General features: G+C 34.3%; 1 protein-coding gene across 3 annotated transcripts; it reads right to left on the bottom strand.

Annotated features, from left to right (window-relative positions):
- Positions 1-2,053: 2,053 nt before the first annotated feature.
- Positions 2,054-19,640, bottom strand: LOC119636139 (potassium channel subfamily K member 4). 3 transcript variants are annotated; one of them, XM_038031320.1, is made up of 4 exons: positions 19,189-19,640; positions 14,286-14,383; positions 14,052-14,223; positions 2,054-3,202 (listed from the first exon to the last, which is right to left on the bottom strand). In XM_038031320.1, the coding sequence occupies exons 1-4, from the start codon at positions 19,553-19,555 to the stop codon at positions 2,226-2,228; spliced, it is 1,614 nt and encodes a 537-aa protein (XP_037887248.1). In that variant the 5' UTR covers positions 19,556-19,640; the 3' UTR covers positions 2,054-2,225. The 3 variants fall into 3 exon arrangements, with proteins under 3 accessions (XP_037887248.1, XP_037887247.1, XP_037887246.1); XM_038031319.1 differs by lacking the exons at positions 14,052-14,223; positions 14,286-14,383; positions 19,189-19,640 and adding exons at positions 3,317-3,474; positions 3,536-5,384; positions 5,476-5,667 and having other exon boundaries at positions 2,062-3,202; XM_038031318.1 differs by lacking the exons at positions 14,052-14,223; positions 14,286-14,383; positions 19,189-19,640 and adding exons at positions 3,317-3,474; positions 3,536-5,667 and having other exon boundaries at positions 2,062-3,202.
- Between the last annotated feature and the right edge of the window lie 6,471 nt (positions 19,641-26,111).

A 26,111-nucleotide genomic window follows, 5' to 3' on the forward strand; every position in this document is an offset into this window, starting at 1 on the left:
GGCTCCTTAAAGCTCTATGTTCAAGTCTCTCTGGTCAATGATTGTGAAAGCAATGTCAAGCATATCTCATTGATTTGAGGTGATGATTACTAAAAATGCAAAAGTAAAAGGTTTCAACCGTGGGTACAACCTTTAAACTCAAGGATTAAGGCATAGTCATTTTGTCGTAAGGCACGCAACACACAAAAGAAAACTTCAGAGGCCCCACAAAGTATATAAACTCATGGCCAGCTTGACATTCTGGATCGATTAAGCTATGGGCGGCCATCTGTGCGTCTGTGTGCGTGCGTGGTGTAAAAGAATTACACATTTTCTTTCATTTTTTTGAGATCTAAAATTAATGTGGTGGACGCCACGATATGGTCGATTTATTTTTTCCTAACAATACCATCAATATGGGTATCAAATGAAAAAACTTAAAAAAGCAGAACGCGAAAAGCTAAGTGCGTTAGTTCCAGATGAAATGTCGCGTACGTCTTGACGTGCTGGACTAATTTTTCCATCACAACACCGCCGGTATGGGTATCAAATAAAAGCACTTGCAGAGTAGAATGCGATAAGCTAAGTATATTCTAACTTAATTATAGTGGATGTCATGACGTGGTCCATTAATTTTTACTTAATAAAATCTTCTAGTGAACTAAAAGATGGAAGATAAATTTAATTCCATTCACTTTTTTACAACCATTACTAAAAGCATGGCGCCCTAAATATTTTAATGGTGGTGGGTATGCGAGATTCAACCCCAGCCGAATATAATTTTTTTACTTATTATACTCTACACCACTTGTGGTATAGGCTACGTACGTAACACTTAAAAGATTTTAAGATAGATGAAGTTTTTATTGTACCGATCTAATCTTATCTGTCCGTCTGTCGGTCTGATGTCTGTCCATGTAAATTTGTGATCAATCTGCGGGTCGAAATTTTTTAGATATTTTCATGATTCGGATCACTCCACTATTTCGACTACTCCACATGTAACGCCTTTTTTTGAAAAGTCGTTGTATGGAAAAAAATTACAATTTTTCAAACTTTTCGATTAAGATTGCTCTGTAATAATATTTCGTTATTCTAAATTGGTATGAAAAATTTGGTTCGGCTGTCGCAATTTTCTGAATCTCCCCTCATATAATCCTTTCTACGAACACGCCGTCTTTATCTAGTAAGAAAGTATAATTTTCAATATTTCATGGTTCAAATTGATTTATAAGAGTAAATTGAAAAAGAAACCAACCCTTTCGAATTTGGACCATGTAGGTCTATTATTTGGATACCACCGCATATGGCAAGAGGCCTAATTGTTAATATTTTACGATGAAAATTTGCTGGTGACAGTAATTTGACATTAAAATTAAGTAGACCAAACTTGATCCAGATGGGTCCACATGGGTTTCGTGAACCACATTCCATATAAGAATTCCCAGAAATAGGAAGCCCATAAGAAAAAAGGTTCAAGTTTTAATATTTTATTTAGCAAACTAAATTAACTAAAAAAATGAACGGTAGGGAATTTGGACCACATAGGTCTCTTTTTTGAACCCTAACATATATAAGGGATATCTTGAGAAGGCAGCCCTTTCGTGGATAGAAAGTATAATTTCTAGTTTTTTATGAGAGGAATTGAAAAATAAGAAAATTTTTGAGAAGTAAATTGAGTTTCCCAAATTTGGATCACGGCATGTGACGTATTCAATATACGGGTTTTCAGGCAAAGCATTTTGGGGAAGTTAATGAGCAATTTTTGATGTATTATTACCAAAACTAGCATATAATTGGACTAGGAGAATCAGTGTAGGCTACTGAAAGGGCGACCTTGCCTGACTATAATGTTCTTAATTGTTTTTTTTTTTTTTAAGGGCTACAAATGTAGAGTAGAAGCCTGCAAACAAGTAAACCATTAAATAATTTTTCGCATGGAAAAATGCATTTCTTTTTTTATTTTAAAGTTCGCAGCTAAGCTTTATCATAAAGTAACTATTAAATAATATATTATATTATCATATAGTATTGCATTGAAATTATGTAATAAATTTTAATAATAAATTCAATAAATTTTGGTCTTTATATCTTAAAACTAGTTCACGTTTAGGCAAAAGTTATTATTATTTTAAATAATTGCTTAAATTTTGGGATTTTTTATTAAGAAGTTCCATCTGAGAAATAAAGATGAGCGAAAAAGTATGAGCGCGAGTTTTGAAGCCTTTGAATGATATGAACGATATCTATTTGAAGAAATATTTTTTTTTCTTTTTTTCTATCTGTGGCGGTTGCTCGATGGCTACCTGTCGACGCGGCAATAGTGGAGGCGGCGCATCAGGATCGCTATTATCTTCATTCTCATTGTTGTCCGGCGAATTGGGCCTCGACGATCGCAGAATTGATTGCATTTCAGGCGGCGATGGTGTGGTTTTATTTTCATTATCAGCTTCGGCAATTTTATTTAAACGTAAGCCATGCACCGAAGCTACATCGGAAGGAGTTTTTACGTGAGAACCATTATCGCCTGCTTCACTGGCTAATCCTAGACCAATGGTGACGCCTATTTTAGCACTGGCCTGTTTAAAAGTATCACTCAATTTGATTTGTACCACGTTAATGAACATAGAAGTTAAAGCCAAACCGAACACTAAATATATTATACTACACATCATAAATATCGGATGATTCGGTACAAAGTCGCCGAAACCAATTGTGGACATAGATACGAAAACAAAATAAAAAGCCTCGAAATAGGTCCAATCTTCCCATAATGTGTACACGAAGGCTCCCAAAAGGATATAGGAAATTAACAAAAGGGACGCTAGTGATATGGGCAGATTGAATTCGTCGTCAACAATAATCGTATCGGGATAGGGTGAAGAGGGTGTTTCGGGATGGGATTTGCCAGCTTCCGATGCTTGCGATTCGACGTCGTTGCCACCTCCTCTCATGCCGAAGAAATGGCTAGGCCTTCTTACAGCCAGATTGTATACCGCTGAGAATCCAGTCATGGCGTCGCGCACTTGTTGTTGCTTACGGATCTTTCGACATGTACCTGTGTAATATAGGCGACGTACAAATCCCCAAACGAACTTGAAGCCTCTTGTAAAAAGCTTTCCAAAGTCCGCTAAGAGTATTAAAAACATCGGTATACCAATTATGGCATAAATAATAGTCAACGATTGTCCTAAAGTAGTTTTCGGTGTTATGTGGCCGTAACCTAAAAAAAAAGGGATAGAAAATGAATCAATAAATGTTTGACGGATAAAATTTTCTTAATGAGTAAGTAATAATATAAAGATATTCGAGTTCATTTGAATTATGATAGGCCCACCTATAGTCGTGATTACTGTCCAACAGTATAAAATGCAATTAACGAAATTCCACGATTTTTGCCCAGGAAAATATCGTATACCAAGTTCACCTATATGATGCAATTCTTCTTCAAATTTCCTCAGTTTCTGTCGAGCTAAACTTTTCCAATCTTCTTCTCTAAAATTCGAGAGAAATGAAAATCGTTTGCTATAAATTGTACAACTTTTGTTTGCCTCACCTCATATAGTGGCTGTGCGTCCAGAGAGCATCGATAAAATCTCTTTTGACTTTACGTACTTCGCATTTGTAAATGTTTTCAGCTGAGCCCTCGGTGTAACGAAACATAAGACCTCCGAAACCGATCATTAAGGCTAAAAAGACAGCATGTCCTAAACATCTGTTGCGCAATTTTTTGAGTTCCTTCAATTCTTCGGGATAGGCGGCCTTCATTTTTTGCCATTCGTTATGATAGCGTAAGAATTCTGCTTTCAAGAATGCTTTACTTGGATAATTTCGATTATCTTGGTTTGGGGGCACTGATGGCAGCGGTTCTGCATCTATTTTCTCTTCTTTGGTTTGTGATTTCTTGAAAAATTCTACTATTCTTTGGTAAAAGGAGGTTTTTTCCTTCATACTTTGCGTGTGAAGAGTCTCATCAATTTGTGGCTGTCCATCTATTTGATCGTTCTTCTCTAAACATTGCTTTGTTTTTCGTGTGGGTTTGGTTACAGAATCGTTTGAGGTTAAAGAATCACGTCTTCTGGGAGGTGGTAGAGGTCTCGAATAAGGCTCCTTTTCAGATTCTAAATCCGTGCTCAGTGGGTAATTATTATTTGCTCTTTCTGAAGATTTTCTTCTTATCTCCGTTATTTGTTCAGAAGTTCTAGAAAGGCTGCGTGGCTTAGGAGGGGATAAAGAGTTATTGCGACTTAAAGATCGTCTACTCGGTGGCTGGGGAGGAGGAGGACCACGTGTATGCGATTTGGCCAAAGCACTGTTATGCCTTCTGACGGGGCTTAATTGCTTGGCTAGTTGTTGTAATTTGTTCTCTTCGGAAGTTTCGGCATCGGACGAAGAGAACTGTGTAGAAGACTCATCATATAAACTACGTCTTTGCCGTCTACTTTGAAGAGTTTTAATAGGGGTGTCAGATATTCCAGCTCGTTCTGATTTTGAATCGTGCATCAAAAGCATTTTCTCGTTTTCATTTTGTGGCAACTTGAGCCGATCGTTAAGGAGACGATAATTTTGCAAAAGTCTTCTTCTTTCGTCACTGTCAAACATTGGTCGGTGTCGTAGTTTCTTTTCTCTCTTCTCAAATTCGAAAAGCCTCTTTTCCACTTCAAAACGCTTGCGTTCTTCTTCGAATCTTGCCATATTCTGTCGCAACCTTGTTAGGTTGTCATCTTCTTCTGACTGATATAGTTGCTGTTGCGATTGCAACTGTTTAGATGGTGGCGATAGGGTCCGCTCTCTAGACAGCATTTCACCTTCGCTTGACTCACCGTCTGCTTTTTTGCGTGGCATAGATCGGCTACGTTTAACAATGCGTATTATCTCATGCGCTTCTGGATCTGATAGTTTTTCTGCTTCGCGCGGTTGTGAAAGAGAACGTGCTGCCGCTGTTGCAAACGTTTTATCTCGACGTCGTAATATTTTACTTTCGTGAGCGGAAAGTGGACGAGGCGGCCGTATTTGCATGCTTATAACTTGAGCTGCATTAATATCCTCCGGAGTAGCGTCGAGATCTAGTAGACTGCTGTCATCTCCTGAGGAGCGTTTGCGGAAGCTAGGCTCAGGTGTTTTCTCACGCACTGATCGGCCTATCCGGCGTCTTCTTCGTATATTGATCGCGTCTGAGTAATCTAAAGGATCCATACTTCTCCTGGCTATGGTTTATTTTTCCTATCACTTTTGTGACTTTATCGTTTATTCCTTGTTTCAATTATTCGCTCGAATGAATCACTTTTAAAACAACTTATCTATTTTGCTTCTTGCTTCACTTTTCGCTTTCGTTTATTTTTAACACAACAACAAATCGCTCTTTGTTTTCACTTTTTAAATAATTTAAACATACTTTCGGAAATCTATTTTTAAAATAAACCTAATTTTAGTCATAATTTAATGTAAATGAAACTAAAGATTATATCACAAGTGCTTCCTGATGGCACTTTTTACCTTTGCTTTTTAATTTTCGTCACATTTCACATTATATGCTTGTTTGTACGCTTGTCGTAAACATCCTTTTAAATAAAAATTAAATATTTAAAAATAAATAAAAAAAACATCTAATAATAATATGCTGATCAGTTGATAGCGTATGCACATATTTAAATGATGCGGTTCGGATAGTTGCGCTGTCTGAAAATACACTAAACATTCGCCGCTGCTTCTCATTTTGCTAAGATATTGAAAATATTTTCAAATCTTTTTTTTCTGTGATCTTCTCGTAATTATATGGAAATTCTCTGAGAGATAAAATTTTGTTAAATTTTCGTGTTTTTGGCCGTTTGACACGTTTTTATGAAAGCAATATTGAAAAGAACTTATAGCATGTTTGCTTAGACGAAAAATATACGCCACAAATGCAAGAAAGGCGTTAAATGAACTTTCGGATACCTTTCATTTGTAATATATATATATGTGTATATACTTTAGTACTTATAAAGTGTTAAGGAGTTGAAGGATTTGAGATGAACCTGATACTGCAGTTAAAATCATTTTCGGATGCTTGTCTGTACTTCCCTATATCTGAAGCCTATTCAAATATATATACATTTAACCCAAACCACGCACATTTTGAGATATTTTGGTGAAATTTCCTACAACTCCATCGCCAAAAGACAAATAGTATTAAAAATGGATTGGATTGCATCACTTTGACGATTCTTAACATTTCGCGACATGAATCGGTGACAAATAGCATTTTGGCGCTACATGTGAATTTGTGAAAATTTGGTTGCGATGAGACCATTTTTGGGACTTCTTCTCACATAAACGACAATGCCAGCATTTATATGGCAACAAGTCTTCTGGTTGTTTTGGATCACATATGCCTATTTTTCGGTCGACTTTCGATCTTCTCAACCTTTTTACTTAGCTCTACATTGCAGCGAGCCCTTGTTGCGATTTATGTTAAGAGACAAATCCCATATAACTAAATAAAAAAAATTAAGAAAAACGTTACAGCCAGGCAAGGTCGAAATTTAAATGCCCTACGTCAGTACGCATAAAACCTTTTTTCATTTGCTTTCGTCATAAATTACCAAAACTTAAATGCAAGGGCATACTCTGTCTGAGAACTCTTATAAGGGGCGGGGACCAGAGAAATCAAGAATTTATAGACTAAGTTTGCAATTTAGCAATTGTTATGTAAAATGAGTTTAAAGGAACTGACGCCTCTGATCCATACTTGTCACATCAATTCAGTATGCGGGAATACGGTTACTTGATGTTTTTTGCCGAGAAGGTTTTGGAATCCAAGTTCAGTTAATTAAAAAATGGTTCTATCCAAACTATTTTCAATATAGTGCGTTATTGGGCCGAAATCCTTCAGTGTAGAAAATTTCATTAATATGTCTTAAAAACTGGGATTCGTTGGTTAAACATAAAAACACTTAGACAGATATCAGACGGACAGATAAGCTCAAATCGATTCGGAAAACGATTGTACGTTGATATACTTAATCTATAACTTAAATCTAACCGTACAGCTTAGTCGTAACTTACATTCTATTGAGTATTACATGCATCTCCTTAAACTTAATATACTCTATATGGCGAATGGTGTCGAAATATAATTGGCATGACGGACAAACATGATCACTTGAGAGAAAATATCAAAATATGTTGTTGAAAGCCAAAATATTAAATTAAGAATGAAAATAAAAACAAAATAAAAACTTTTTACGCCTATGGTAATATACTAAATAACGATGGGCTCCTTGAACTTTTGATTGTATTACAGTTGTCTGAAACATCGAATCTGTAGATATGTGGTCATTCTTCGTGCGGCCATTAAAGAGTGTACAGGGAACTACAACTATGGAAAGCAATAAGGGTAACTCTGTTCTAGAAGGGGTTTCTTCAAGCCTATCAGCCCGTAGAATTTTTCTCTTCATTGTGCTAAGTGCCATGGTAAATCTGTCCAGTTGTGAACACCACTACCAAGGAGAGACTTGGGTTATTGCGAATCTCTACAGAAGCCAAATTTAGCTTCCATCAGATTCGTATTCAAACGTGCCGGAGGTCGATTCCATCAATAGCGAAATTACGGCTACCATATGTTGTAACAAAAACACAGTCGTGCATGTTCAGATATTGAAGGCAGACTTAGTTAACCAATGTAATTTTAAGTAGCGGTAGCTGTTATTAATGGTTATATAAACAATCGAGAATCGCGTCGAGAAAATGAAATTGTTTGATGCCAGCATAGTAGAAACATTCCCTTTACATTTCAAAAAACCAATGCCATAATCGTTATAGAAGATTTTGAATTTTGTTTTCAGTTGCTTTACAGTAGAATAACAAAACTCACTTCATTCGGCGATCTGCAGTTGCAATGCTTAGAAATAGGATCCAAATGATAAAGCCATGTTTCATTCCTGAAAATATTGTTGACGGTTAGAACAACACTCATAGTTTTAGCAACGACATTTTTTGTCAATTATGTGACGATGCCCGTGACGATATATATGCACATCTAGTGTAGCAGTATAGAGAAAAAAAATTTTTGAATGACTGGATATTTATGGTCAGGAGAATAGTAAATACCGCCATTCATTCTTGATATAGAACTCGAATATTTGGCCGGTGTGCAATTAAGTTGGGTTCAGAGTCCAAGTTTGCAGATAAAACGCTAAACAACTATTGGATCAGAAAGAAAAGAGAAGACCCGTGTTGAATGTAGAACTGTGACTTGGCCACTTTTTAAAGTTTGCAATAGAAGAATCATTGCTCGAACTATCTTCAAACGTTAAATTGCCTTGAGATGTTGGCTACTGAAAGCCCGCTTCCGTCGTGTGTGTATAGTTTGTGTTAGAAAATATTTACGCATTTTAAACAGCATTGATTCTATTTCCTTCCCTCCTCCACCCTATCTCTTTCTCTCTCTATACCCCCTCCCTTTTTCTCAGATGGATGAACTTACATCAACAAGCTTCATCTTTGATTTGTTTGTTGTTTTTTGTTATTTGTTTATTTTTTTTGTTTGAAATTTTAATAAAGTCATATATAAATAACAGATATACAAGTAAGTGGTGTATTTTAATTTATATTTAGAAGAAAATTCGATGAACCAATAAAATCGGTAAGAGGAAGGAAATCGAATTTGCAAAATGGAAATGTTTAGATTTGAAAAGCGAGGTGAAAATATTTCTGTTGTAAAATAAACAATTGAATGATATTCGCGGAAAGTTGACTGTAAAAAAAAGTACAAATGTACAAAGAATGAAAGCAATCCTCACCAATACCTGACATGGATGAATTTGAAATATTACTTCTTCAGTGCTCCTTGTAGATGCAATGCACATAACAAGAGAACTAACGATACTTTATATCATACTTTATGTCATCTTTTCAGTATACCTTTTGTTTAAATCCTCAAAGTTATGAAAATTCGCACTGAAGTGCACTTATTTCTGGCTTAATTACTGTACAGAATGTCGCTTACGAAGCGCTTACCTCAGCATCTAGAAGGGAGTACGAAAGTTTTCTTATCTTTAAAATTTATTGTATTTAGAATTCACGGTCACAACAACAACTCTTTCTCTCAGTTTGACAACTCCATGTTAAGTTACCATGAGGACTGTGAGCATAATCTTACGTTCATTTTTTAAAAGCTGCGCTATTTCGAAATATTACTCTTGAGACAACGCTCGGTGATGAGAGTTGCAAGAGATGTCAACGATACAGTATTGCAGCGCGAATGGGAAGCTTTGCTGAACCCAAATGCATCGACCTGACATGGCGCCTGTTAACTACCGCTTGGTTAGATCAATGCAGCATGGTTCACATGGCACGCGGTTTCGAAATGCTAAAGAAATGCGACAATGGGTGGATGATGGGATCGTTGTCAAACCAATACACCGTAATGCCACGTTGCCAGAAAGGCGGCAAAAATTTGTTGAAAACATTGTGATTAAAAATATATTATACAAATTTTTCTCAGTAAATGTATTTCTCAAGTGAAAAAATGATCAAAATCAATGCAAGCATCTTTTTTTGTAAAATTAGTTGACTCCTTGACTGATTGCTATTTCTTTCAATTTCTGGATCAAAATATCGATACAAGTTATCATTGATAGTTACTTGGTTATATATTGAAAGGAATGATTGGGATGCCTTGGGGATTTACTGCTTGATCGCAATTTTTCAGAAAATTCGTCTTTCGCAAGCAAAAGATGTCTTGGTTTGCGGATGGACGGACTGACAAGCATGCCTGAATTGAACTAGAATTCTTCATCTTTAGTTGTGAAATAGATATCTCTTTTGAAAAATTAACCTTTTACATGGACGACTATGTAAACCTGAGCGGAATTTCTACAAAGCCTTCGTTTGAGTGATTGAAAAATTCCATAAAATATCAAATGATTGTGTTTGGAATGGAAGTTCAGGCATGGCTGTCTATACAACTAAGACAGCCAGACTGCAAATATATTTACAATTTTTCAGTTTATTACACAGCAAATTATTTGGTTTTGCATGCTGCTGCATTAAAAATAAATTACTTGTTAAACGAGAGGTTCGCGATTAATGATGAATAAGAAATATTCAAATTTTCATTTCAATGTTCAATAAAAAGTTTAAATATATTAACTTAATTTGGTTTTTTAAACATGCTTCTGATTTCTACTCTTTTGGGACATCTGAATAATTCGTTCAAAGACTATCCTCCGTATTGAGAAAATTTTAATGGACCTTCGAAAAGTGTATTCCATTTATTAAGTATATCAAAATTCGCAACCCGTCAAATTTTTTAACGTAAGATGGTCGTAATCAGTCGTAAGTTATGTTTGTGGAGATTAATTAATAAACAGCGAATATCTGCAAATTGATTGTCTTCAGCTTATTTGTTGTTGTTACTGCATCTTATATACCGCGATATAAGTCTGCGCTTGTTTTCCTTACTTTAGTTGCATTTTGCATTCTTTTTTAATCTCATTTATATTTTCTGACATGATAAGATAAACTTATGTTAATTAACGTGAAGGCCCTGAAGGCCTTCTTTTCGTTTTCTATGAATTTCGAAATTATTTCGACCAAAATCAATAAAAATTTTGAAAGGTTATATAAAGGTGCTCAAGAGGCATTCTCACGTCAAGGGTTGAGATGTTAAAATGCATTGGCTACGCGACTTATTTGGTGGAAATTTACACACTCGAAATTTTTAACGATTTTATGTTTTACATCGTGTATGGAGGACCATCGCTAATAAATCTTGTAAGTGTTTAATCGACTGGCTCCAATAGTTTACACAATCAAGCCACTTGGGCCTAGGCTTTCATTTCCAACTTGATGGTGAACATTTTTAAATCTCTTGTATTGCTCGTTAAAATTCGTATGCTCGTTAAAATTCGTATTGTCCTTGTGGTATGATTTTTCGGACATATTTATTTATTCAAATGCAATTTTCAGTAAGAAAATTATATTCAGCGGGGGCCGAATCTCGCATACCCACCAGTATGTTTTTCGCGTTCTAATCTTCAAGTTCTTTTATTTGATACCCATATCGCTGGTATTATTAAGAATAAATTGTTCCATTAGGTCGCCATGTTTCTACCATATTCATTTTAAAATGAACCCATTTTTAGGCAGATAATTCATTTAAGGAATGTACAAAATAGTTTTAAATATTTGGTCTTGTTTGCCTTATGATAAGTAACCATTAAATCTCAAAAAAATGAAAGTGATATACAAACCGACAGACATGGCTAAATCAGCTCAAAAATTCACACTTATCAAGAATATATATACTTTATAGGGCCTTTTTGGGTGTTACATACACCATGGAAAAAAACAAAACGACTATGGTTGGTATAAAAACAAAAACATAACAATGTTTTATAATTAACAAGTAGAATACACTGTCATACTAATAAAAAAGTAGCTGAGTAGTGGCTGCAATAGATAAATCATTACAATAGTCTGACGACTACTGTTATCGCCAATAATTTGAACTTGAGTAATGCATTCTACTCATTAAAAAACTATCTCTGATGACCATTAAAGGATTACCAAGCACCCAGGACATAAGAAGGTGGATGAATATATAGAATTTCTTCTGCAGAGAGATAGAAAATATTCAGAATTTAATCGTGTTTCGTCCTCCGTAAAATGCACTATTGGCAGAGACCATTCGAATATAAATATCAGATAAATACAGATTCGACCATACCATAACAATTGCTTCCGGTGACCATCACATTGATTAAGGCAGTGTTCTAAGAACTCATGCATCATATGGTTGTGGTATACTCAAGTCGCGATAGAAATCGGTGCCAGCCTGGCAGTATGATGTAACTAATGATGATCAAGTAACTTGTGCATAGATTTCTCATCAGAGAAATTCGGCAATTGTAAGGAGTGAAAGAGGCGTGTCTGACATTAGATTAAATATTTAGCCAAAAGGGAAATGCCATAACTTCTTACAACCTTTCTCGCCACAGCAACTGAGCGAAGAGTTATTGAGTTTTCTTACCAAGGGAGGGAATTGGTTTGAATTCTGCGAGTTCTTATGAGTGTGAATACCATTTTTGGCAGAGTCTAATCTATTTGAGAAAGCAAAACATTTTACGATTATTATTATTCGAATTATTGTCATTATCATTATTATTGCATTATTGCACTCAATTGTTTATTAACTTCAAAAAGACACTGTATAATTATAAAGATACGTAGGTAAACTCTCTCTCCTTTCTAAACTTTATTCACGAATATTCTGCCTATTTGCCGTAACGATTACCATTTTCCAACTATCGTCGGATAGGTGAGCATATAGTTTACCTTTCATTCAGCTTCTCAGCTTTTTCCTAGAAAAATTTGCCATATCAAGGCAAATTTTTTGATCAAAGGGTGCTTGGCTCATAAGTGTAATCACATAGATATAGAATTGTTTTGGCAACAATTGATTTTGGAAATTGTAACTGTGTCAATTGCGTTAACAATTGTTGCCCGTACCATTTCATTTCCTTGAAGCCTATGATCATTAAATGCGCAGTAAGTCCTTTTGGCAAGCCGTACTGGGAAAGACTCTTCTAAGAGTGCTAAAGTAACAATAGTAGTCACACGTAGTAGTTACTTACGCCGTTATCCGCTGCTTTGCAAGTATTACTATTACTATTACTATTATTATAATAAATTTAGCCAAAGAAAAAATTCTAGGATTAAAATCTTAAAGCACTAGCATCTAAGACTTTCGAGTTTATTAGAAACTCTACCACACTTGAGATTTGAACCATTGAATTGCTAGTGAAGACACTTGCCTGCTTGGGCACTCAGGCGGATTTAAGTATTCTAATATCTGATATTTCTCTTACATCTGTTTTTCTTGATCAAGCCAATCTCTCAATTATTGTTATTACTATTGTCGTTGTTATCACTATTATAATTGTCATTACTTTTTTATTATGATTACGTCTGTTAGTTAACCTCGTTACATGTGTAAGCATTTTTAACAAAGTTAAATAATTGCATTATATAAGAGTCAAATAAATTTGCTCATGTATCCTTGGAAAACCTCCATATATCTGTTATTGCCCTAAAGCGGTCAGAAATCCATAGGTAATACATTAGGCGGCAACTTCCCAGCTGAACTAATGCTACTTAGGTTGATTTTTTTGAGGGATTTGAAGGAAAACTCGAACTTGCAAACCAAAAATTTGTTTAAATAATGCCTTTCTTCGCACATTCTGGAAGATTCAAAACATTTGCTAAGCCAAAAAAAAAGTTATGTTTCTGGTCGTTCAAGAATCTTTTCCTAATGTTATTTGCTCTTTCAGTTTTATTCTACACTGTGTTAAGCAAGTGAATTTTGGGATATGGTATGCTAAGCTTGCATACAACGAAGATGTCATCGAACGCTTTAAGACGATCTGGGCCATTTCTTCATGGGTGGTAAGTTACCGGACGCATACGCCTATGCATGGCGTTTGTACGCTTCTTACGCTATGTTCGTGCAGCATAAGAGTTTTGTGAACACATTACAAGATTTCATTGCAATTATCAAACACTTTCAATTCGACAATAAGTGAGTGTAACATCTTTTTTGATTAATATTAAGGTTAATACTTAATATGCCCGCAATTCCTTATTGCTCAGATTCATCGTGATTGTGATTGTATTTGTATTTACTCATATACAATGTATTCATAATTATTTGCCTTTACTTATTTAAAAGTAAAAATGTCGAAAAATTTTGCATTTCTTTCTTACGAGAAAATACTAAATACCTGTAAGATTTCATTTTCTCTTTTTCTTAATTTTCTTCTTTTTTATTTTTTTTTATTTTACATATGTGTCAAGAAAATAATCATAAAAAATGAGTTTTTTTTGTTTTAAATTTTAATTAGAGTGACAAGAATAGTACAAATATATATTTAAAAAATTATTTTTAATAATATTTTGACTAAAGAGTGACACTCAACGCTGCGCTTTATTCCGATGCATTTATTTATAGAAAATTCTTATGAACTCGAATATTTTATCAACCGAATGTTTATTACTTTTTCGATTTTTTATTTTTTTCTTTCACTTACCGATCGTTGTGTAAATTGTACCGCAATAAAACATGGCATTCCAAAATGACCAAGGATCCTTCTCCTTTTCCAATTGCTCGAGAGTTTTATTATTACTTAGCAACGATTCGATTGCTGTTTGATGTTCACGCAATGTAAAGACCAGTTTGCCATTAAATTCCGCTGTACTATACTATAAGTAATCGTTAATTTAGTAGCTTTTATGTCCCTGTGTCCATCTTTCTATGATAATACCTGACGTAGTTCATGGTCTTGTGATAAGGCTTTCATCGCTTTAAAGAACTCCTTCTGTGCCGTATGAGCTTCTATGGTTTCTTGCTTTGATTGTTTACCTGAAACAATAACAAATTGTCTTAGGGATAAAAGTTTTCTAATAAGTTATAATAATTATAAAGCAATGCTCCTGAAATGAGGAAAAAAAAGATGAAATCAGATTCAGATTGAATTCGTTTATGGTAATTGCTTGACCTGCGATGCATCGTTTAAGCAGGTTGTGGAAGTTAATGGAAAATCTGGTTCTAAAATATGTAAAGTTCTTAAACTTTTTTGTTAAGTTCGCTTTTGCTTTAGAACGACATATATATTGCATATCCCGAGCACTGACTCGAAACTAATCATGCTGGACTTTTGCACACACCTTTCAATTTCAGTTACAATGCAAAACAGTGCAAACAACTCTCCTGCCTTAGAGCTTCATTCCACATTTCGATCCTTTCCAATAAAGGCTTATTACGGAAAAAAAAGAATTGCTTTATATAACCTACGAAGATTTTCGTTTGTATCGTGAGCACTAGTTGGGCACAATTAATCATAAAAGCATATCCTGATTATTTTTGAAATTCATGTCCAGAAAACGAGTGAAACGTTTATATACATATTTTAAAAACATATTTTAATTTCTAAAACTTTGTAACAATTTAATGGAAGATGAAGCAGTTATGGCTAACATTAGCTAAACACTTTTGACCGAATTAGTTGCACACATATCGTTGTACACAGCAATTGTGTCCATGTTTGCAATGTGCAGATGGATGATTGTGTTGTATGTGATGTATGTTCTTGATCAGCGTAAGAAACAGAATTCACTTAGTCCATCTCAATGAGGTGGAAAGCTGAAAATCTGCGCACGCACTCTTAAATTGGTGATCGAAGCCATGGTTTTGGAAGAAGGAAGATGGAAGAATCCGCCCTTAAAACATGCACTTCAATTTGTATATTAAACAAGAGTTTGTTGTGAGTGGTTGTGTATGTACATACAACAAATGAAATGAAATTTCAATTTTTGATCACTATCTGCTGGCTGACCTTGAAATTTTACAAATTTGCTTTTTAGTAGGGAGAAAACATTGCGGGATTATTCGCATTGAAATATCGTCTAGAGACTATCTAATAAGCTCCATCATTTTATCTTACGTCACGTGGTTGAATCAGATCAGGGTCTTGTGTTTTTAAAATCTCGTCTAGAGACGATCTAATAAACTCAATCATTTTATCTTACGTCATGTGGTTGAATCAGATCAGGGTCCTGTGGCAGTTAAGAATACACAAAGCTTTAAATAACGGAACACATCACCGAACTTTGTTTTCAGTACTCGGTGATCCCATCACCGATAGTTAATGGACCAGGCTGCCGTCTGAAAATTACCCTTTTTACTCCATCATTTAGTGGTTATGTTGACTTGAATACTTTCCCAAGCTATGCAAATGCTCGCTTACCAGGATAAGTATAATGATTCTAAATGGTCTTTCATGTACAGTAATGTTAAGGTTCCATCACCTTAACACTCCCTTCAAGCTAAGAGATTTAGATAACTTAGCCTAAAACTAAAGAAAGACAGAAATGAAGATTTATAAATAGTTTTCCTTTTTTCACTATTAACAGTAGTAGTCTCTTCTTCTTCTTCATTTTCATCTTTCTTTTGTAAAATTCTAACCTAACTTCGATTATTCATTAGTTTATATCATTGCAAGTGTGTTCGAATAAATTTCATAAAAATTTTCTTCTTTTTTTGAAATTATTAACTCTTTTATCGGAATTCTTCCCACATTCTGAAGCTGACTAACGGGATCAGTATTTCCCGCATGATACCAAAATAGATCGATATCTTTACGTTTAAATTATTATTATTAAAAATAAATATATTTGTTTATAAATTTTGTTTGAAAATATAATTATTGTCTAAGAGAATTCTCCAATTAATATAAATCATGAATAGCGTCAAGAATTGATAAAGTGATTACAGCAATAATTGCATCTCTGCGTAGTATATATTCACTAGAAATATCTTCAATTTTATAAATTTCAAGAGTTGCGTTGGTGTTGTTTCTGCTTTGGTCGCGTTATTTATGCGTTTTCTTATTTTCTACTTTTTAATTGGAAAATTGGCTTTTGGCTCGACGGCGTGTAACCAAAAAAAAAAAAAAAAAAAAAAGAAGAAATCTTCCTTTTTTTTTTGTAAACCACAATAAGACGACATGTATATATAAATCTTAACGTTTCATTTATAAGATGCGAGCAAAAAGAACGCATGGGATGACTCGTAAAACTTACATGTATTCGTAAGTGCGTGATTTGTAGTCTGTTCATGAAAGCGCACATAAACTCGTCCATAAAACAGTTCATGTATCGCCTCCAATTAGAATTTTTGAAATGCAAACCATCAGAATAAATAGCTGATATTTGATGTGGGCTAAAGGGTGCTATATCTGTCTATTCTTTACTTCCAGGACGCGCTTTCAACTCTAAAGAAAATTTTCCTAATATTTCGTTACATTATTTTGTTGCAAAAAGCGACGTCTGGTCATCTAATCCATGTAATCGCCGGGCAGGTACCTTCTCAGTTGCGCCCCATTCCGCCAAGTTTCAAATTGGACTTGACTTGGCTACGAATAGGTGCACATTGCAAGCAAACCCCTAAACACTTTCAAATACGGTTTATGAACTACAAAGTACATATAGTAGGTACAGTAGGTAACTGGTCCTAACAGACCTTTTATATAATATTCAATGGTATAATATTTAATATCCGACATTGCATGATATTAATTGAACCCTTATTGGATTTACACACGTCGAACGGGAATTGTGTGCGTAAGAATCAAGTGGTTTTACTTTCTTCGATCCAAAGATTAACGGTAGCTCCCTTAACTTCAAATTAATTAGCTGTCGATTTGCATAATCTGACTTTTACTCCCGAATATCGTATGCGCGCTTTTTTCAAGCTCACTTTGATAGAATTGACTTCCAACGGGCACTGATCAGGAACAAAGAAAAACACTATAGTAGGCCACCGTTCATCATTAAATGCTCCCCATCACTCTGCAGTTATTCGTATAACGACTTTTCATAACATCAAGTTATATATGAAGGGGTCTAGAAAGTGGTCCGATCCGAACTATTTTCTATAATTTTCGTCCCTGGGTCAAAATACTTCAGAGTAACAAGTTTCCTCAAAATATATCAAAAATTGCGACCCATAAGTAGAACTCTAGAAAGCAAGACAGGCAGTCGGACAGACAAGCTTAATTCAATAGAGAAAGTGATTCTGAATTGATCGGTACAATAAAAGCAGAGTCTATCGCGTGTTCTTCTGGGTATTGCAAACATTAGCACAAATTTAATATATTCCGCAGATAACTCTTTGCGCTTCCATTATGAAACTCCAGTCAAATGAAAATACTCAACTTTAGGCCTTACATATATAGTTTTTTTATCCAATAATTGTCGACCTACTTCCCGGCCATTCCTTTGCGTGTGATGCTCAGATTATCACTTAGTCATTACGCGTCTACCAAACCAATTCGTAACAAAAGAAACAAATTTGTAGTATGTGTCCGCGGGTCACATGGCATCACAAGAAATTTGTGGCTCTTGTGGAAAGTGTTAAAAGAATTAAAAGCATTGCTGTTTAATTTCGATTCGATATCGTCCTGAAAAAAATTGGTCTTAAGAACATGACATTTTCGATAAAAATAAACAAAATTTGCTCTTGTGTATCCAGTTAAAATTTATTTGAAAAATTTTTTCAACAAGGCATGTGCCAACAACATGTTCTAGCTTGCTCATCAAAAGTAGTTTCCGGTGAATATATACAAAAATATATTTTATATACATGTATTCCTCTTCGACCTTACATCACTTATATGCGGTAAGGGTGCTGCAGGCATATTAAGTCTATCCGGGCATATGCAACTCCCAGAAGAGTTTGAGATTTATCGACCTTTTATTATAGCAATCCACTCAGAACAACTGTCTGAGTAATTTTCTATGTTTTGATTCAACGGCGAACCCTATTATATGGTTTAGAACCCAACAACAGACCCATATGCTTCAAAGTTACTACCGCAAATTAATATGTCAAATCATATATCCTTCATATGGCAAAGCGTTACGTTTACCGATTTTTGTCGTGGAGTTTTGTTATTGTAAAAGTGGTACAACCCATTCCATTTTCAAAAGCGCTCGTCGGCCAAACGAGGATATGGGAGTATACCAAAATTCCATTGAAATTGTTGTAACTATGGATATAAAAAAAGTTTTTGCTTCGATTGTGAACATGAAAATCAAAACTCGTGAACTTTAATGCGAAATTTTGGTCACCGCAGCCTTATGTGACTGTCCGTTGCTCTTTTTGTCCTATGTAAAGATACAAAATCAAAATGTGTAAAAATCAAATTAGAAAGTGAGAGTAATCCGAGAGAAATTAAAAGAAAGTCAGGGCGTGCAGTAACAAAGGTGGCCAAAAAGAATGACGGACGAGTAAGGGAAAAGTAAGTGATGTTCATATATGTCGTCGTCTTGTAAGTGGGAACGCAATATTTTTTATAATATGCGATACCATATATTATAGTAGTAATATTTTTGGAAACAATATATTTATTAGAAAATATTTATTAGAGTCTCGAGTCTCTTACCAGAGGAACAGATTTGAGAAATACAATCGCAATAAATTCATATCCATAGCTGAAGGACAGGAATATTACGACCTTAATCTTTTACTTATATACCCTTTCGAAATAAGCATAAGCATAAGCGCCATGTTAAACCACACACATGCATACATAGTTATAGACCAATTCAGTCCTATCTTGCAGTTGCAGGAAAAGTTAACTTTTTGCCAAGCTTTAATTAACTTACCTTCTATTGTACCGAACAAAATAGCACCACCGACACTGTACAGAGTGACAACCGTTATTAGGAACATATGGGTAAACCAACTTTTTGACCATTTACTGAATTTCTCGTAGAGACTGTAAGTGAATTTCTCGCCAAAACTCATGCCCGATTTGGTAAAGTCAACGAAACCTTCAAAACCTTTAGCCATAAAGTTACCGGCAGCGAAAGGATTTGCATACTGAGGCCAATAAAGTTGTTCGGGCATTGTTTGAGCTGTAGCCGGCATCGAACCCATAGCTGAGCCATTGTTACTGTGCAAATTTTTTATATTAATCCGTGGCGGACGATTACTTTGACGCGAAAGTGGCGGCGTTGTACACTGAGACATATTTCGTTTCTTCTCGAAATGAATAAATTTTTTATTTTATTTTTAAGAGAATTTGTGCAAACAAAAAAAAAATTGCTTTTCTTTTTTAACATTAAAGCTTATAAGTGCACTTGTCATACATACATAAATTTCAAGGTTTTTTTTAACACTTTTTTTCTCACTTTACCACATAATAATCATTCTTATTTAATTTCTTTAAATTATTTTTAAGCAAAAAAAAAAAAAAATTTATATATATTATTTTTTTTGTTTTAAAATTTATTCCATTCCATGCGGTGCGTGTTATTTTAATATTTAAATATTTTCTTTTGATTTCTTATTTTTTTTGTTTTTGGCCCGCTCGTAAACAACAGCGCGATGGTTTTTAACATTCACGTCTTTAATGTTCTCAAATTAAATTCAAACTGAAATAAGTTGCTCTTTAGCCAAAAAAATTGTACTACTGATAGCACATACTTAGTGGTTGTTGCAACAGTAGCCGCTGAACAAAATATTGACATCATCACCGGCATCATTTCGTGTTCATATAAACGCTTGTTTGCCGTCTTATATGAGAAGTGACGTTATTATCTCCGATGCCTAAATTCGTTTCATCTCAGCTGTTCTCCCCATAAATATTTAACAATTTTTTTTTTTTTTTTTTTGCGTATTTTCATTATTTTCTTCCATCTGTAGCAAGGCTGGAACAAATACTTTGTTTAGTTATTTCCCCCTTACATGGATATAAACAACATTTTATGCCTGCCTATATAATACTTGCTACCTGTCAAACGAAGTTTAAGTCTGTGAAAGAAATTTCATTAACGTTTGCTTAGGATTCCTTTTTAAAAATCAATAAATTGCTGAATATGAAGCGTATACGAAATTCGTCTTAACGCAAATACATTCATTCATTATATTGTATTAAATATTAGAAACCAATGTCATCTTAAAATGTTCTACATGTAATAGTTTTATGATAATCTTCACGACTAAAAAGCATGCAAACATAAACAGACACTAATCAATTTCACGGAAAAAAGTGTCTGTCTACGCGAAGAATTCATCATAAATTTCTTAAGAAAAATCTTAATAAAAATCATCAAAATTTTAATAAACTCATTTGGTTTTATAAGTAATAATGAAAAAGCAAAATATATTGTCGGCCTTAGAGATTTGACAGCGCATTCGAGAGAAGAAATGCATTTTGATTTAAAATCTTTACTACGAGGACCAGGTGCAAAATGCCAAATGTACATACACATCGTACTAAATCTAGTTAATGTGACGTGCTTTGCAAAAAAAAAAAGCAAAAGAAAAATGCTTACGACGAAGCTTTACAGAGACAAAAAAAAAGGTAATGGAGTAGTCGCTCCTTCGAAAGTTTTCAGTCACCCATCATCCGAACTTTTCGACGTGAGTTGATTTTAGTTGACTTGAGTTTTGAGAAACGGAAGCAACCAAACGGGGGAGCCATATCCACCCATAATTGCTACTTGTTTAAATTATAATATTTCTGCTTTTGCCGGAACCGTTGTATATAAGACTAATGAGCACGAAATTGCTCCTCGAAAAATCGATCTATTAGCTCGCGTCATAAGTAGCTTGAGATGCAATCTATTGCTCGTCTTTACCCACTATAAGTCACAATGCCTTTCCTATCTAATACGACATACTAGTCGGAGAGTTATGAGGCAGGCTAACATGCGGAACGGTGTTCCCCAAGTTGAACTAACGATTTTCGAGCATCATTTCCTTAACTTATGTTAATTCCTTAACTATTGTTAATCGATCAACTAGTACAATGTAAAAGTTAAACCATTTATTGAAAGCTTTGCATTACTTAAATGCCCCGGCTTTAGCTTTCTTATGGTTTTCCAAATTTTCATCAAAATTTTCAACAATCAAGAAATCTGATTTTCCATAGCGAGATATTAGAGGCATTTTGAGTGCATCGGATAACTTACCAAGAATGAAAAGCGATTAACAAAAAAAAAAAATTCGCGAGCACAACCACCTCACGCTCATAAAATATTGAAGCCCTTTATACCTTTTATACGGTACAGACATTATAATGGCATACAATTGTAGCTGCATTCTTAAAATAAATTTCTTTATTATCGTGGGATTTGTTCCAAAATTTCAGTTCGATTCAATCGACGATTTCCGAGCGATATTTTTCAAGTCAAAAAAAAGGATGAAACCGATGATTTTTTTTTTAAATATATCTTTTTGTTTTTTCAATCTATTTAAGGTAATTAAATAAAATGGCTTGGACAGCAGTACCTGTGCAAGAAGCTCAACGTGTTATTTAGAAGTTATATATAGTGGACGCTATAACGTTCTGGAATAGTTTTTTCTTTAGTAGCTTCATCGAAAAGGGCTCCACATAAAAGGAGTCGGAGAGCATGCTAGGAAAAGCTAAATTTGTTACCCCCAGTCACAACGGCGAGGATTGATCCTTGGTGGGTTCTCAAATGAGGAAAGTTGGCAGGAATCACATTGAGAGAGAGAGAGAAAGAGAGAGAGAGACTAAAATATATAAAACAAATTATATAAAAAAATGGTTGAAGTAAGTGAAAAAAAATGTGAAAACTGTCACTTTTTTAGGACTAGGTATCAAAGCTTGGGACATTTAGAAAAAATCAATTTCTTATACATTAATATGTTAAGTGCCCCAAGCTTTAAAATAACGTTTAAATAAAAGTTTACTTCGAAAATTTATTTTATGAAATTAATTTTTAATTTTTGTTTTTTTATATCTGACTGGTATCACAGCGTTTAGGTTTAATTATTAGTTATTTACATACAACGCACACTCAAACAAAGAGTTCATAGAATTTCTTTTAATTAAAAATTTTTATAAACCATATAAATATATTTCGAATAAAATAATATTGCAACTGAATGAAGTTAAATTTTACCAAAAAATTAAAAAAAAAAATTATTACTAAAAGTCAACTCTGACATACTCTGGCTATATGACTATGTTCATAGATGGAGATTACATATCTTATACACTAATCATGTGTAAGTATATTTATTGTATCTTTGATCAAATCTTTGGTATTAGTTGAAGGTAGAAAAACGCAATTGAACATTGGCTCATTCTTAATAGTAGGTGCTTGCATATATTTTGATCAGTGAATATGTAATGCGACGTATTGATGTACACGAGCGCTAAATTTGATGATTTTGACCTTCCTCTACATAAAACAACAGTTTTCCAAATAATATTATTGAGTCATTCAATGTACATAGGCCCTAATCATGGATCACTCAAAATTGCATTTTCCTCATTCCTTACTTTTGTGGTTTGATTTGAAGAAATCTGCCGGCGAAGTCATCAAAACTTTTACTAGAAACTAGTTAAAACAGCTTACTCCAGCCGCGACAACTATGAAATACTGTGCGTCTCTTCGCCGAATATAATTCTTAACCGATCTTCATAATAAAAAGCAAAAATTATACTTACCAGCATGTAAAGGCTTACATTTTATGAGAACCTCTTACAGTATTTCTATGTACTCTAAACTTGATAAAGTAAATTTTTTGATCAAATTTTTATTATTTACGAATTTTCATCAAAACATAATATTAGGAATTAGATCTTTGTCAAATGTAAAGAATTCTCTTGCGTAAGAATGCTTGTACGAGATTGCATTCAAAAAATGGTTTTGTCCGACTTGGATATTTTACATTTAAAACAGAGGAAATAAAAAAATTTGGAATTTTTTCAGAAAAGTGTTTTCACAAGGGGCTTTATTCAATTTCAACTTTCAAGAAAGCTTAGCCTTAGGCCAAATCAGTGTACGAAATTTAATCGAAATGTTTGTGTGGACTAAACACAAAAAAAACAAGGCGAACCATCGTTCGGACAGGGAGACAGACATATTTGAAACAATCTCGATAATGATTCAGGGTCAATTCATGCAATAAATAAAGGTGAGACGGTCACAAGTTTCTTTGTGGGTTGCATACGTTCGCATCTTTGCCGCAAAACGTTTAAACTATTAAAAGTTCTTTATCCTCGCTAGAAAGTAGCGGCTTTCGAAAGTCCTTCTACTTAGCTTAGACTAAGTAAGGATAATTGGAAGACCTCCGATCCTTTTCTCCAAATGCGACGGGTCCCGATTGTTTAACTTTCTTACATATACAAAGCCCATGAAAAATTTTAGATTCAATAAAGTGTTGATGTAACGCACAACCGCAGGTAGCGTGCAGTTTCTCTTTGATTATATTGTGAGATTAAAATCTTGTAAAATCTGTTAAAAATGATTTGAATAAAGGCGAAAAAAATAAAATCTTTTCACTACGATGCCAAGAGCTTTTCAATCTGCCCTCGTTGGTAAGTGTTCACGTGTTGACTTAATAATTGAAATTAAAAAGTTCGCAAGGACATAAAGGCAAAGTCAACCAAATGCAGTTATTTTACGTAAACATGCATGAAAATTTCGTATTTATAAAAAAAGAAAAGGACTCCTTTTTTTAAATCGCGGCAATATTATATAGCAAAGTAGGTCATTGTGTCGTTTATTCATTCTGTTTATATTACATGAGCAAAATCGACATACTTCAGCCACATGACATTTTAATGGCTAACCATTCATTTTAAAAAGATGCATTCAATTAAAATTCCTTAAAATTTTCAGACACTGAGAGAATTTCAGAAAATTAAAAAAAATAATTATTACGATCTTCAATAATGTTCACACATTTTTCGAACTTCCACCATCCGAAAGAATGCGCGATACTAATTTTAGCACTCTGTATGTGTTGAGCATTAGCTGAACAAAATTCGTGAATACATTTGCACTGCGATTGGAAGATAATGTTATGACAGTCCATCCAGTATGCATCATTTCGTTAGAAGACATTTTCGTTACATGTCTAACAAATCACTTCTTAATCTCGTCGCCAAAATATTTGGATGATATCTGCAGCAAAATTTAAAGAAAGTTGGTCGAAGGATTTTTCGAAATCAACTTTAGGTCTATCATAGAACTCTGCAAAAACAAACAGGAGAGTAACATTTCAAGCGTGACTCTTTACACCTTACGCTATTGCAAGGGTGTATTACTTAGCGCGGATGTATACAACCCCGGGAAAAAGTTGCGGCTAACCCGACTCTTAACATTTGATATAAAGACAGGTTTTGGTCCAAAAAAGAACGCGATTGAAAATGGTTCGACTTAGGTTACTTCCCTTATGAATCCATATAATTCCATATAAATCTGCCTGCTGAATAGGTAAGTAGGTAAGCACCACGAGTAGCAAGTTAGTGTTCGCGAAATCAAGTCTCAAGTGTGGTAGAGTTTTCTTCGGTCGTAGCTACAGTGAGAGCTCGGTCGGGAAAGATATAACACTTACCCTATTTCTTTCTCTTTCCTCTCTTTTTTCTGACGATCACCGTATTACACGAATAGGTGACATCTCCTGAAAGAGTGATCATGTTAAAAAGAAAAAAAAAACAAAAAGTAAGATTATAACGAGATACACGATCTAATCTCATCGTGATGCACGACTGTTTTACTACTGACAGTTACTTCTATATATGGCAGATATTGCCATCTTCGGGCTTCAGATAATTATTTATAAGAAGATTCTTCTTGAAAAGTAATTAAACATGTCACAGGTATGATGTTTTTTTGTTCAAAAGTGCTTACCATATATATATTGGGCATATATATATAAGCATATATAACCCAGGTAAGTCGGTCTTCCGGTCGACATGTGGTTACCAGTGCAAAAGGCATAGCTGGTTCTCTGGTAACAAGTGTTTATATGCTTAGTACCATCGTCTCTCCTTTAGCAGGTAATGATACATGTGACAGGTAGCATCGTCAGCTGTGACTGCCTTTCTGTTGACAGATATTTACATATATGATAGGTATTTATATGCCCCATCCATTTTTCCTTTTCGTTAATAAAGCCATATCTCCATGCTCTCTCATAATGAAGCTGTAAGAGACACGTCTTTGCAGCTTTGCGCTGAATGCATTCAAAAATCACGTAATGCTTGCATTAGCTTGAGTTAAATAATTATGAAATAAAAATTATTGGATGAATATTTTAAGGTCGCACGACGAATTTTAAATACCTGCTATCTTGGGCATATATATCAAAATTCTAAAATTATTAATTATTATTTTATTTATTTACTTTAATAATTATATTTAAAATTATAAGCAAAAAAAGAAGTGGAACTATAGCTACAAGTTTTTGATCGTCTTACAAATTGTTAATTATATAAAGGGTTTTGCAAACGTATGTAAGTGTAAGGAGCAGAGACATTATAAAACATTGTAATCCTGGTCTAATGGTTTGGAATGATAGCAGAGTGGACTTCTTAAATTATAAAAGCTTGAACAAGAATCCGGTAGATGAAGAAGAGCATTATCATTTGCGCCGCAATGGGAATGTTGACAAGCGCTTTCGGCTTGACCTAAGTGTGTGGCCTAATTAGTTTGAATATGTGATATCGTTTAATTGTACGGTTCCCTAAATAATCTTTAATGGAAAGCGTTCATAAGCCCTAAGGCCGAGTATTTTCATTTCATTTGGATTGGAAAATTTA

Source organism: Glossina fuscipes, unplaced genomic scaffold (genome assembly GCF_014805625.2).
Source record: "Glossina fuscipes isolate IAEA_lab_2018 unplaced genomic scaffold, Yale_Gfus_2 28, whole genome shotgun sequence".
Classification (NCBI taxonomy): Eukaryota; Metazoa; Arthropoda; class Insecta; order Diptera; family Glossinidae; genus Glossina; species Glossina fuscipes.